Genomic DNA, 14,526 nt, shown 5'->3' on the forward strand with positions numbered 1-14,526 from the left:
CTTTAATTCAAAAGCAAGATGATAGGATAAGAATTGTAGACAAGCAAATTCATACTTGAGCCTTTTTTGAAATTAGTAATATAAAATCTGCAGTGCACACAATAATATTCAACTTTTTATTTACAACTGCAGGTTCCATTAAGAGTATCCAAGTACTGATCCTGAACTCGGGAGCCGTCTGTGTGCAGTTTATACGTTGTCCATGACCACGTGAGTTTCCTCCTGGTGCTCTGGCTTCCTCCCACATCCCAAAACGTGTGGTTTTCATGTTATAAAATTACCCTTAGTGTGTAGGTAGTGGATTCAAAAGTGGGATAATATGGAACTAATGTCAACGGGTGATCAGCGGTCAGCATGGACTTGGTCTTTAACCTGCATTGGCTTGTAGACTAATGTTTCTGAATGACATGGATAGAGATAGACAGTTTGTTGGATAGACAGTTTGAGCTAAGTCAAGACAATGAGAAATCTTGATGTGAAATGTTATTCTCCATTTAGTACACAGAGCAGCTTGACCACCTCAGACATATCTTCTTTTATAACCCAAGGAGCTGCACCTCATGCTGAAAATAATACAGGAAATTAGTGCTCGGGTTTAAATATAAATGCATAACGTCAGAAGTCAAGTTTGATGCTTAGGTATCACTAAATACTTTCTTGCAGACTCACAATGGCTCAATTGTAATCATGTATTGCTTTTCCGCTGGCTGGTTAGCACTTAACAAAAGTTTTTCACTGTACCCCGGTACACGTGACAATAAACGAAACTGAACAAAATATGGTAACATAGAATGCGTTCATTTTTATTTTGTTGGATGCAAATGTGATGCATTCGGAACGGCACTTTTTGTAATTTGACAATAAATAGCTTTGGACCATAAGGATAGAGAATTTATGATCTCAGGATCTGCATGCCTGATGGAAGAACGAGAACATAGGGTTAGACTAGAATAAAAATTAAGTTGACATCTTACTTGAGACATGGGATGCTGTCTTTCACTCCCTCTGGTGCTAATGCGTTTGCACTACCAGATAATGTTGGAGTCTTTGAAAATGAGAGCTGAGAAGATGCATCAGTGAATGGCACGGCAGATTCAGGTTCTGGAGTAACAATGTCTTCAACTTCATACTGTAATCGCAGCTCAAGAGCCTAAAACCAAAGGTTGTAAGAAAATATTATGTACAATTCCTTGCTTTGACAGGTTTACCCTGCAATTCTTTTCCTTGCAAGGTTTACCTTCACTTAGTTTAGAAGACAAACAAGAAATCTGTTTCTACCCCGAACAACTTCTCTTTCGACTCAATTCCCACAAATCAAAGATGTAGCATGGACACCCAATTATCACTCTGCTCTCAAATTTACTCGCACCATTTCTGGCTGTGCTCTGCTTAGTCTACATCTCTGTCTTCATCTTGGGAGACAAACTATCCATTGACATCTAGCCATTATAAAACTCTGATCTTGGATGTTTCTGTATTGTTTGTTAGCTTGTTAGTTTTGTTTTAAAATCGAATGAGCTGAAGCGAGTTGATGACGTGTCAATAGCTCTGCTTCTCGTGGCCAGCTGCTCAGTTTTCAACGCACAGCCTGCTGGCCACTGTTTTCCACGAGCTGCTACGTAACCCCCCGCCGTCCGCAGCGCTCCTCCCGCCCTGCCTGAGGCCCAGCCGCCCTTCCCCCCCGGGCTCTTGATCGAAGCCGATGACGAGTTACGTTAACCCCCCCTCCGACTCACAATCATTTTGTCGCCTCCCGACTCACAGTCAACTCGCATTCGGCCGTCCGTCCGCAGCGCAGTGCCCCGCCAAGGGCTCTGGATTGAAGCCGTTGAAAACGGAGTACGCTCGCGCCTCGACTCGAACTCGCAATGCCGAGAGCTTTGTACTAGAGTCGGGCCCTGTACTAGAGCTCTCTCTCTCTCTCCGCTTTTTGCAGCCCGCTCGCTCGCCCGGCTCCCCTCCCCCGTCCTCTCCCCCCTCCTCCTCACCCCCTCCCCCCTCCCCCCCTCTCCCCCCCCGTCTCTCCCTCCCTCCTCCCTCTGCCCCCCCTCCCCACTACCCCAACTCCACCCCCCTCCTCCCTTTCCCCCTCTCCTCTCTACCCCCCTCCTCTCTCCCCCTCCCACACCCTCCTCTCTCCCCCCTTCCCCCCCCCTCCCACCACCCCTCTCCCTCCTTTCCCTCCCTCCCCCCTCTCGCGCCCCCTCCTCTCTCTCCCCTCTCATCCCCTCCTCTCTCCCCCTCTGCCCTCCCCCCCCACCCCTCTCCCCTGGCTTTCCTTCAACTGTGGTTGATCCAGACGCTCTTCCATTTCCTCTGTTCATAGTCTACTACCCCTCCCCCCCCCCCACTATAGGAAGTCAACACTTGTCCTCACACATCCTCTCTCACCACTATCACTCATCATCAATTCCAACATTACATGTGTATTCCTGTATTATTTCTTTACATCTGCACTTAACTTTTTTTCCCTGTTGCCAGCCGGGCAACCTAGGCAGCTTTTTAGGTGGCCATTTAAGACGGCTTGCATGACGCGTGTGATAATGTGCTTGGACGAAGTGTGTAGTTACCAGTCGGAATTATGCTCAATGAAGCATTCACATATTATTTCTGCATCAAATAAAGTCCCAAACTAAACATATTCACCAATCAAAACATGATATATACCACAATGACAGGCAGCAAAATTATAATACAGTATCTCAACTCTTTTTACACACTGCAATTAATGCAATTTCTACTAGTTCTTTCCACTTCCAAACAATAATGTGGTAGAATTATACAGCGTATGATCAACCTGTGTCAATAAATCCTGGACCATGGTAACATATATGCTTAACCATGACACTACAGATTGATGCAAGCATGTTTTCTGTGAAGGACTGGAAATTATCATAACATGGCCATAGCATGGGTCGTTATTGCTATTGGTACATAAACACTCTCACTTCCCACATAATTTATCCACAACAAAATATACAGGTTGCAAGAACATTTCTTAAGGCATTTTATGATAATAGCTGTTAAAACAGACTATACCCATCTGACAGGCTAAACATTACACTAACTGACAGGAGATGGCCAAAGGACATAACTGCAGCAAATGTTCTTTTGGTAATATGTTTAAAGGTACCAAAACGCTACATTACCGGACATTCAGATTAGATGTACGGGTTGTGAACAGCAATGAAGATACTCAGTTTGTACGCACCAGATTTAAAAAAAATTATTGATAAATGCTGTTTCCACCACTCCCACCAGAATTAACGTTAAAATTTCAACTGGAATATCTCCTGACCAAATTTGTGACGTGTATGACCGACTGTAGAGTAAAACCTGAATAAATCCAACGAATAGTTGTGAATGTTGGTCATTAAATAACTACAGTAATGATACTTCATATTAAGAGCATTGATTTGCCGTTAAAATGAATTCTGTAATAATGTGTCAACGGTAGCAGTGACAATCGAACACTGCGGTTTTAATGTTTCACGTGTTCACAATTTAATTAATACATCTTTATGGATTAAAACAAATAATAACATAGGGAATTAAAACAGATTTGATTGCATTTCGTTATCAAACATAGTCAATGTTCGCTCTGAAGATATTTCCAGCACATTAGGGTCAGGGGGAGATGTGTGAATCAGTGCGGGATGGATAGATGGCGGGGGGGGGGGGGGGGGGGTGTTCAGAAGGCAATCGGTGCGGAATGGATGGATTGAGGCAGAGGAATTAGTGTGCGTTGGTTGGAGTAGGTAAAATTGTGAGGAGAGAGCGCGGGGGATGGCAGTGGGGTTGAATGGGGGGGGGATCAGTACGGGATGGATGGGGGGGATCAGTACAGGATGGATGGGGGGGGGTCAGTACAGTGTGGATGGGGGGGGGTCTGTGCAGGATGAATGGAGGGGATCAGTACAGGATGAATGGGAGGGGATCAGTACAGGATGAATGAGGGGGATCAGTAAAAGATTAATGGGAAGATCACTGCAGTACCAAGCCAGGCAACATGACACGGCTTATAGGTTGCCCGGCGGGGCTTTAGGTGGCCATTGGCACCCGGGCAACCGTTAATTTCGAGCCTTGATCTGCATTATTTCACTGATGATATCTGTAAATCGCAAAATATCTCCAACTGCAAATTTTTGCAACTGAAAACTTAACTGGTGATCATTTAAAATCGTTCTGATCTGTCTAGGAAATTGGTGCTGAACTGGAAGAGCAGGAAATTGTTTAATGTTGAAAAAAGTTAAACTCTCAGGGCAGCAATATCCTCTTGCACACTAGCACCAGACTATCGAGCTACGACAAGGTTCTTGAATGCTTAAATCTGTCCACAAAAGAAATTATTCTGTTAGCTCTGCAACTGTGGAACTTGCGAGTGAATGAATTATTTTATTCACTTTCAGTACTGGAGTACTTCAATGTAAAATGCACAGGCAACTGCAAAACAAAATTACAACCCTGCTCGTTAACATTGTTATCAACCGTTAAAATGTTGAAGAAAGAAACATCAATCACTAATATCTATTTTTTTCCCTCTTGGAAATAAATACTTTGTTATTTGTGAATAACACAAGAAAAAATAGGAACTCACCAATATCTCGGATGTAACTTCATGTTTGCTAAATCTATAAACAATGACATGCGCTGAGATGCCAGCAACACAAAACATCCTGCTCTCTGGACACCAACTGATCATCTGGATGGCATAGGGATCCTCTTCCACAATCTCTGCAGTCTGCTTTCCATCTTTCACCTTCTGCTTTTCAAACACTTTTGACGTTTTCAGTTTGTATAATACTTGAAGAGTTACTAGCAAAGGACAGGCAGAACAATCAGATCAGTTAAAATACAGTAATTAAGAAGCAAAACAAAATGATAACCCAATAATATGATTTTACTTTTTGGAAAAAAACATAGATACTAGAAATCTGAAACATAAACATAAACAGAGCACAGTGGAAATAATCAGCAGGTTTGTCATAACTGGGAAAACATAGCTGATTATAATCTTCCCAGTTCTGCCAAAAAGTCACCGACTAAAACGTTAATTGTTTCTCTCTCCAGGTATACTGCGGACCTGCTGAACATTCATTAAACTTATTATTAGTTGATATATGTATCTTGTTTCTCCAATTTCTCATCAGGGTGGTAACCACGTTTAGCTATCTCAGCAGATAGACACAAGATGCTGGAGTAACTCAGCAGGACAGGCAGCATCTCTGGAGAGAAGGAATGGGTGGCGTTTCAGGTCAAGACCCTTCTTCAGACTGAGCCAGGGGAGAGGGAAACAGGAGGTATGGAAGGGTACAAAGAGCATGTAAGGTGTGAAAAGGACACATCGAAGCAGACGATGATTAAGGAAATGTACAATGGTTCATTGGAGGATATGGGGAAGGTGACGACGAGGCGTACACACAGTAAAATTAATCAAGAGGATAGTGAAACTAGTCGGAGAACTAGCGTAGGGGAGGGACAGAAAGAGAGGGGAGGCAAGGGTTACTTAAAAGTTAGAAAAATCAATATTCATACCGCTGTCCACGCAAAATATGAGGCGCTGTTCCTCCAATTTGCATTTGGCATCTCTCTGACAGTGGAGGAGGCCCAAGACAGAAAGGTGTATGGGAATGGGATGGGGAGTTAAAAGTGTTTTGCAACTGGGAGATCGCGTAGGCCTTATGTTGGTTTTGTTTTAATATCACCTTTCTGGAAATAACTCTGGTTTGATCTTTTTTCCATGTCAAAACACAACTTATTGAAAGTAAAAGGTAGATAAAAATGCTGGAGAAACTCAGCGGGTGAGGCAGCATCTATGGAGCGAAGGAATAGATGATGTTTAGGGTTGAGACCCTTCTTCAGACCATGCCCTTTACTGATTGTCATTTCTGATTGTGCTTCCACAGCAAGAGTCATGGAATCATACAGCACAGAAATGGGTCCTTCGGCCCACCACATCCCACTGACCTTTCCGCCAAGATCCCCTTTAAAATGTCTCCCTTAAACCTATAACCTCTTGTTTTCGATTCACCTAACATGAGAAAAAGATTTTGACATTCTATCTTATCTATGCCTCAGATAATCTTATATTATTCTTTCAGGTAACCCCTCACTCCAGGGACAGCAAGTCAATTTTATCCAATCTAGTCTGAAGAAGGGTCTCGACTCGAAACATCACCCATTCCTTCTCTCCAGGGATGCTGCCTGTCCCGCTGAGTTACTCCAGCTTTTTGTGTCTACCTTATCCAATCTATTCCCATACAAAGATTCCTCCAACACAGGCAACATCCTGGTGAATCTACACTGCAATCTCTCCACTGTAAGCACATCCTTCCCACAGTGTGGCGATCAGAATTGCACAAAGTTACTTCCAACTGTGGCAGAACCAGTTTTTTTGTAAAGCTGCAACATAGCGTCCCAACTTTGTCTACCCCAACCAACGAAGGCAGGCATAGCATATGCCTTCTTCCCACCTGTTTGAGGCATATTGTTCAGGCAAAAAAAAAGCTATATTTTGTATATATCTATGTTATGTTATGTTTTATTGAAACAGGTTCTGGGGCTGAGGTTCATCCACATATGATGTGCAGCATCTCAGCGTGTATTGGTGGACACCGTACATTGCACAGGCTTTTGGCCTCAAAGTAGACAGGTCTTCAATGCACTTTAAAATGCTGTTGCTTTATTGACCCATGCATACATAATCTACATAAAATAATTCAATGTAACACAATCCTAAACATTTTACATTGACCATGAAAGAATTTGGAAATATAGAATAATTGAAGCTTTCATACTTACTTGCTGAAGCATCCCAGAATTTCAAAGAACCATCTGCATGTCTATGAAAAACAGCATCATTGCAAATAAAGTAAGCAGGGCAATAATGTAAACTATCACATGACTACAATTGGAATAAGTAATTCGGTCAGTGTTTAGAAAATTATGACAGATGCAGCATCAATTTAAAAGAGCTGTACAAATGTAGAAGAGTTTTACATTTACAAAGCTCTAAATTTGCAAAGGGACATGACAATTAGATTTATAGTCACGCAACACCAAAAAAGGCCCTTCCACCCACCCTGTCCATGCTGAGTTGGCATACTGGGCTAGTCCCATTTGCCTGTACTGGGTCCATAATCCACCTAAACCCTCTCTAGCCATATATCTGAACAAATGTCTCTATCAGAAGATTCATTAAAAACAAATCTTTCTATTGAATTAAATCAATCTAATTCCACTGCAAGTTACCTTCTTTCTGTATTAATTATTTCTTGATGCCAAAATAGGAATGGTAAAAGCAATACATGTTGGAACATCTTAAAATTTTCTATTTTGATGATTCATGTAGAATGGGGCCTCTTCTTTATGCAAGGTATATCTGGTCACACAGCTCCGGGGAATCATGAACCACTTTAGACTCAGTGCTGAGCAATGCAAGACCAGAACTGGTTGAACCTTGCACTGTAACTAGCTGATGGCTCTCCATGGATTTGCCAGCTGTAAATTGACAGAATTCAGCTTAATTGTTGATTATTTCACCTATACCTAATTAAGATAAATTCACTCAACAAAAGCGGTGAACCACCTCTACTACCACCAGACAGAGTAAGTACGAAGACACGAGTTTAAGACTGAAAAATAGGATCAGGAATAAGCCTTTCAGTTCCTCCACCCGATCTCTGATTGTCCTATAAATCTGGGATCATATTCCACTGAATTTTGACAAAATAACAATTTATAACACTATATATTTTTAGCTGCTGCAGGCACAATTGACTGCACATCTTAAACAACCCTAGAAATTCCTAAAATTGATTTCAAAGTTTTTCATATACATTTTAGTTGACATTTTGTAATACAAGTTTGATATTATTTGAGTAAATTCAATATTCACCAAGATAACACGACTGATCCACAAATGATGACCATTCCAACAATAAAAATCACATGAAACAAGACCAAAATCTCGTAAATAGTTTAGTTTAGTGATACAGTGTGATAACAGGCCCTTCGGCCCACCGAGTCCGCGCCGACAAGCGATCCCCGCACACTAACACTATCCTACACACACTAGAGACGATTTACAATTAACCTACAATTACCAAGCCAATTAACCTACAAAACTGTACGTTTTTGGAGTGTGGGGGGGGGGGGGAAACGGAGATCCCGGTAAAAAAAACCACGTGGTCACAGGGAGAATGTACAAACTGGCGTACAGGCAGCAGCCATAGTCAGGATCAAACCCAGGTTTCTGGCACAGTAAGGCATCAACTCTACTGCTGCACCATTTTGCCGCTCTTAAATAGTATCTATGTCAATTCTATACACATTTATTCTAACATCAACATTTAACTGTAAGCTATTTTGACAAAGACCTTACCCAGTTATGATGATTTCAGGATATGTTTGTGCACCCAAATTCCAAGTACCACCACCGATTGGCCATTCCTAGAGCAGTACAAAAGGTGGAATCATTAGAATTAGTTTAAAGGCTGTTTTCAAGTTTAAGAATTTATATTCATTTGTTAAGAACTTAATGTTATCTTCAGATAATTAGTTTTGACTAATAGTAACTTGAGACGCCCAAATCGGTTCAGAAAATCTGAACTTTGTTGAAATCTGTCTATCTCTCCTTCTAATAGACTTTTCGTTTACAAATAAAGGCAGATATAGAAACATGTCTGTGAGTTTTGAGTTATGGTCCAGGTCAGCAACGTCTTTGTATATATTACTACTGACATCCTGACTGAGTTGTATTAAGAAATCCAAAATGTTTATTCTGATTCAATTAATTTTAATTTTTGGCTTTAATTTAGAACTGATACCTTTCACTAACAATCTAATGTACTTACTAACACTTTGCTCAACGAAAAAAAAACCATGTTCAGTACAGATTAGTTAAATTCTATTAAAAGCTCAAAAAGATTGAGCAACTAACATCTATTACATTAATTCTTCAAATGTTTTTATAAATGAGGATGATGCCAATTCTAGACCTAAAATACGTTGAGATTTCAGAACACAGGATAAACACAAAGTAATTAAAGGTCATTTTGAATTATGGAATATTATGAAAATGAATGATTTTTAACAATATTCCAAGTAAAATACTTTCTAATGTGGATTGGAACAGCTTAAAAATGCAGTTACTGAAAAAATCGACACTGCCTTGATATAACGAACGACATTGTTTGAAGTACATTACAATAATTCTAACAATACTTTCCTAATTATTTATAATTTCTCACTTGTACTTTTAATAAACAAGCTGGTGGACTTTTCTCATAAGAGAGCTCATTCTGAATTAAGAACAGAAAATGCTGAAAACACTCAGCAGGCTAGGCAGCATCTGTGGAAAAAGTAATAGACTTAAATGTTTTGTGTCAGAAACTTCATCAGAACAAGGGATGAGAGATAAAAATATATAATTTAAAGCTGCTGAGAAAGTGGTTCTGAGCAAATTAAAATTCCTTTATTTCTTAGTTTTGACTTCCTAGTCTTGACGTGTGATGTTGGCTCTTTCGCTTTTCACAAATTCTGTCGTGCCTGCTGATCATTCCCAGTATTTTCTGTCTTTTTTTAATAAATTAGATTGTGTGGATGGATCCAAAAGAGTTCATAATCAAAAAGCGATGGAATGGAATTTTTTGAAAGTTGAGAATTTAATATCTGTGGATATGCAGAGATTTAGGAATCGATGTACAAAAACCACTGAAAACCAGTGGTTGACGTAACAAAACCAATTGTTTATGGTACGTTTAAAAGTACGGAAAAATCCGCAACTGGAGCCGCAGGTCAATTCCAGTTGGAGGCCGCCAACGGAGACTCGACAAGGAAAAAGTACAGGGAAGAGATTAAAAAGTCCCCCCCCCCCCCCCCGTATACACAGCTAAAAATAATATAAAAACTAAAAACTAAAACCAAGACATCCACTTAACAGGACAAAAAGACCGACGGACTGCAGAGGCCGCTGCCGACAGGCGCCGCCATCTTACTCAGCTAAAAATCATTGTTAAAATGTATCCATGAGTTATGGGAATACCCAATACTTGTTAAATATTTCACAAACAATTAGTAGTTTTGCAAGCAACCCTTTTTTACCCTTAGGGCTGACATATAAAGCTATCAATAAATGTAGTTTATTACCTTTGTGCTATATCCCTGCTGTTTTTGTTGTTTGGCTCCCACAGAATAGAGGGCAGGTATCAAATCAGGAGGACAATCTGCAAAATACTCAGAGCAAGTCACTGGAGATTCATGCACATCCATTGGATACGGGTTTTCAAAGAGAGGAAAACTGACCAGAGAAACAAAAATCAAAAATAAATTTAAAGACACTAGGCTCAGCCACCAGAACTATAAAACTAAGAAAGTAATCAAACAGAAAGTAAGTTTGCTCATGTTATGGAATGTTACCACACAGACCATTATTTCATAAATTTCACCTTTAACCAATGTGGGCATAAATATAAGCAGGTGCCTCGGATGATTACCAGGGATCTGCATTGCCCATGATCAAATGGGTCAGCACAGGAAACTCCCACTTGGGAATGGATTGGGGTAAGCAATGGTATCTTGCACATTATATCACTCTTCTATTTTCATCTTTTGGATGCATACCCTTTCCCATGGATGGCAATACACATTGGATATTCAGCTACTAGACAATTTCTTCAGGATACAGAGGCTGTAGGACTTAAATAGGAATTTTGTTCTAAAGAGGACATGTCTTTGTCCCCAATTTTAGGTAATTTAAACCACCTTGTACATCTCCATACTGGGGGCTCTAAACAACAGGGCCTAGACTGCACCATTGAAAATGTGTGGTAAGAATTGTTCTCATGGCATTCGATGCTTAATTTTGAAATGGGTGTCTTCAGAGCGCAAGGTCCCACAAGTGGTCTAGTATTTTATAATAGTTTCCCTAATATTTATCAATGTTCTCAGACTTTACTTGATGCACTGCACTTTGGGGGAAAAAGGCACCGAAGTGGAAGGTGAAAATTCTGAGCCCAAGCTTTTCAAGAACACAAAAATACATTAATCTGTGAATCAGAGTACTTTTCTTCCCTCCTCTTAAATATCCACTTCTGGAGTGAATTTACTAATGTAAATGAATGAGGCCCTTCAGTCTTAGGCAAGTAAAGAAAACATCACAGGATCCTTTTTCCAAATGTTGTAAAGCACCTTCACGGAAACAAAATAATCAAATTTTCAAGGGAATGTAAATCTTGTCAATCAATATTAGATGTTTTCACTAGGAAATATGTTTTTAGTCATATGCTATACTGTTTATGTTTTATAAACGATAAGAATATATACTGTACACATAAGTTCACTTACTTGTTTTGCGTAAGATCAACAACGATTAGATCTTTCTCAAGTAATACAACCACGGCATTAGGGTCCTGGAATTCTGTAAAACATAGAAAAATACAACACAGGTAAAGGCCCTTCAGCCCACGATGTCTGTGCCGAACATGATGCCGTGACATTAATCTCCTCTGCCTGCATGTGATTTATATCCCTCCATATCCATGTGTCAATCTGACAGCCATTGTCGTATCTGCTTTCACCACCACCCCTGGCAGTGCTTTCCAGGCACCCAGCATCCTTGGTGTAAAAAAAAGTTGACCCACACGTCTGCTTTAAACTTTGCCCCTCTCACCTTACACCTACTGTACGCCCTCTAGTCTTTGACATTTCCACGGTGGGAAAAGGTTCTGACTATCTACCCCATCTATGCCAGGCAAAAAACAAGCATAACATAATAACATATTATATTATTTATATGTTATTAACAACATAACATAAAAATATTATGGCAATTATAATATACAAGTGTCCATTTATGCTGAACATATAGCAAACCAATTACTAAGTTACTAAATATTTGTTGGCGTCTCTTGCCATTAAAGTGATCTGCACAAATTCCTGCATAATCCATAATATTACTAAAATTCTTCGTCTTGTTTGTGGCTATCTGTGTAGGTGTGTGTGCCAGTTACTACTTTCCTATTTTCTTCCAAACGCTAGGCCACAGCCTTCCCATTTTCACACATTCTACTCACATTTTTCCTATCGAGGTGATAAACATCTTCTCGTCACATTCCCCCCCTATATTTCCGCACTTTTAAAATCGTTTAAAGTTTTTTTTAAAAGCCAGAAAACTCACCCATTTCGGAAAAAAAACTCCCGAGTGACGTCACTATTGACTCGCAGGACGGGACACTCCGGGAGTGATGGGCACTCCAGCACACCCGAGTGATGTCACAATCGACTCGCAAGGCAGGACGGGACACTCAGGGAGTGAGGGGCACTCCAGCACACCCGAGTGATGTCACAATCGACTCGCAAGGCAGGACGGGTCACTCCGGGAGTGAGGGGCACTCCAGCACACCCGAGTGATGTCACAATCGACTCGCAAGGCAGGACGGGTCACTCCGGGAGTGAGGGGCACTCCAGCACACCCGAGTGATGTCACAATCGACTCGCAAGGCAGGACGGGTCACTCCGGGAGGGAAGAGCACTCCAGCGCTCGTGTGGTCGCTGCCGGCGCCCAACGCCAGGTGGCGAGGGTGGAGCCGCGGGCCCTGGCTGGAGCCGAGCCTGGTGCTTGAGCTGTAGTGAGAGCCGAACCCGCGGCCAAAAAAAAGGTCGCCGCTGGAACCGTCAGAGTTGGGTCGATGTTGGAAATGAGGAGGAGGGAAATGAGAAGTGGGTTGGCAGAGGGAGATGGGTGGAGGAGGGAGATGCCCCCTCCCTCTATCCTCACTCCCCCCCTCTCTACCCCCCTTCCTTTCTACCCTCCCTCCCCTCCTCTCTACCCCCCTCCCTCGCCTTCTTCCTCTCTCTCCTCCCACCCCAACTCTACCCCCTCCCTCTCTGCCCCTCTCCACCCCCCTCCACCTCCCTCTCTACTCCCCTCCCTCCCTACCCCCTCCCTCTACCCCCTCCCTCTCCCTCTCTACACCCATCCCCCTCCTTCTCTACCCACATCACCCTCCCTCTCTACCAACCCTCCCTCTCTACCACCCCTCCCTCTCTACCACCCCTCCCTCTCTAAGGATTGAAGAGGGAGCGTGAAGAGGAAGGAGTGCTGGGGGATGATGGGAAATGAGCCGTGCCTGCGCAGTTGGGGGTTCTGCGTCAGTGGTGCAATATTGCGTTGGGGGAACGGGCGAGTTGTGGAATCTTACATTGGGGGAGCAGACCCAACGGGTCAGCACTTAACCTGCACAGTAAAGCATCCATCTTCTATGTCACAGCAGCAGCCCGTCAGCCGCACCTGCGCAGTTGGGACCAATGGGTGAGTGGTGGAATATTGCGCCGCCCGCCCCCCCCCCCCCACCCGCGCGCGCGTTGGAGGCGGGACCCAATGGGTCCCACGGTCTAGTATTATGTATTCTTTACACACTGTCTTTAAGCAAATAAAGCCTGAACTGTTCACTCCTTCTTACTTACCATTTGGATATGGTGTTTCACAGAGAGTTATGAAGTCCACAATGGGATAATCCATTTCCAAAACTGTAATGGATTTGCCATGCATAATTGTCAGACTGGGTCTTCTACATGCTTTATCATAGGATAGACCTCCAGAAAAAATAATAAATGTTTCACTGGAAGATAAAAAACAAAGTTAGATAACATCCTTTTTTATACGTGATAAGATTACAAAGCTACCCTAGTGTTTGCAAGTGTTATGTTTTGTTACTAACGGAAAATGACCATAAACATTTGGTGGCTTCTAAATTGCTATTTTAAGTTGATAAAACATTTTTGAAGTTTGCTGATCAAGCAAATGTTAAACTGCGCATCATGCCAAACTCTGTTTGTCAATAATGATTAAACTTTGCAATGTTAAAAGAAAGCAGCAAATTGAAATGCAACTCTAATTTAGCAGCAGAATATATTGCACAATGCATGGTAGGATGCAGTTGTTATTAGGGAGGAAGAAGTTCATCTCACCAGCTGAGGGAACAGTCACCTTTTACAGAAATTGACCACTTCCATTAAAATCAACAGAAATGAAAATTTTGCTGAGAGATCTGCATTTTTTGTTTTACAACAGATGGTTGGTGAATGTAAATGTCTGCCTTTTCAAAATTAATGTATGGAATATTACGGGGGGACGTGGACATTACCCTTCATTGTCACAACCTCCTGTGACAAATTATAGAAGTCACACAAACTGCGGGCTCAAATGTCACATTCGTACTTGTAACAAAGCAACATTTTAAGCCTCTGTCACACTGTACGAGGTAATTCACGAGTTCTCCCGAGTTTTCCCCTGATTCGAACTCGGAGAATGTCCGTAGCGGGTCCGTAAGAGTTCGTGGATGTCTCGTAGCGGCTTGTACGAGTAAAAAGTAACAATTTTCTCATCACTAGTATTTTTTTTTTTTTACTCGTGGTCATTTTTTACATGGATGAAAAAACGTCATGAGTTTACCGGATGTCCAGAGTACCTGCCGTTACGAGCCGCTACGAGACATCCACGAACTCCAACGGACCCGCTACGGA

At 41.8% G+C, this 14,526-nt stretch overlaps 1 protein-coding gene across 3 annotated transcripts in view; it reads right to left on the minus strand.

The window, feature by feature from the left end:
- stxbp5l (syntaxin binding protein 5 like) overlaps positions 1 to 14,526 on the minus strand; it is a 221,755-nt gene that overhangs the window by 79,253 nt on the left and 127,976 nt on the right. For all 3 annotated transcript variants that reach the window (XM_033033427.1, XM_033033425.1, XM_033033426.1), the window contains exons 10-16: positions 13,468 to 13,622; positions 11,347 to 11,419; positions 10,150 to 10,300; positions 8,384 to 8,451; positions 6,802 to 6,842; positions 4,598 to 4,815; positions 975 to 1,150 (exon numbers count right to left, since the gene is read on the minus strand). In XM_033033427.1, coding sequence (XP_032889318.1) covers positions 975 to 1,150; positions 4,598 to 4,815; positions 6,802 to 6,842; positions 8,384 to 8,451; positions 10,150 to 10,300; positions 11,347 to 11,419; positions 13,468 to 13,622 — 882 coding nt within the window. The remainder of the gene's footprint in view (positions 1 to 974; positions 1,151 to 4,597; positions 4,816 to 6,801; positions 6,843 to 8,383; positions 8,452 to 10,149; positions 10,301 to 11,346; positions 11,420 to 13,467; positions 13,623 to 14,526) is intronic.

This window comes from Amblyraja radiata, chromosome 14 (assembly GCF_010909765.2).
Source record: "Amblyraja radiata isolate CabotCenter1 chromosome 14, sAmbRad1.1.pri, whole genome shotgun sequence".
NCBI lineage: Eukaryota > Metazoa > Chordata > Chondrichthyes > Rajiformes > Rajidae > Amblyraja > Amblyraja radiata.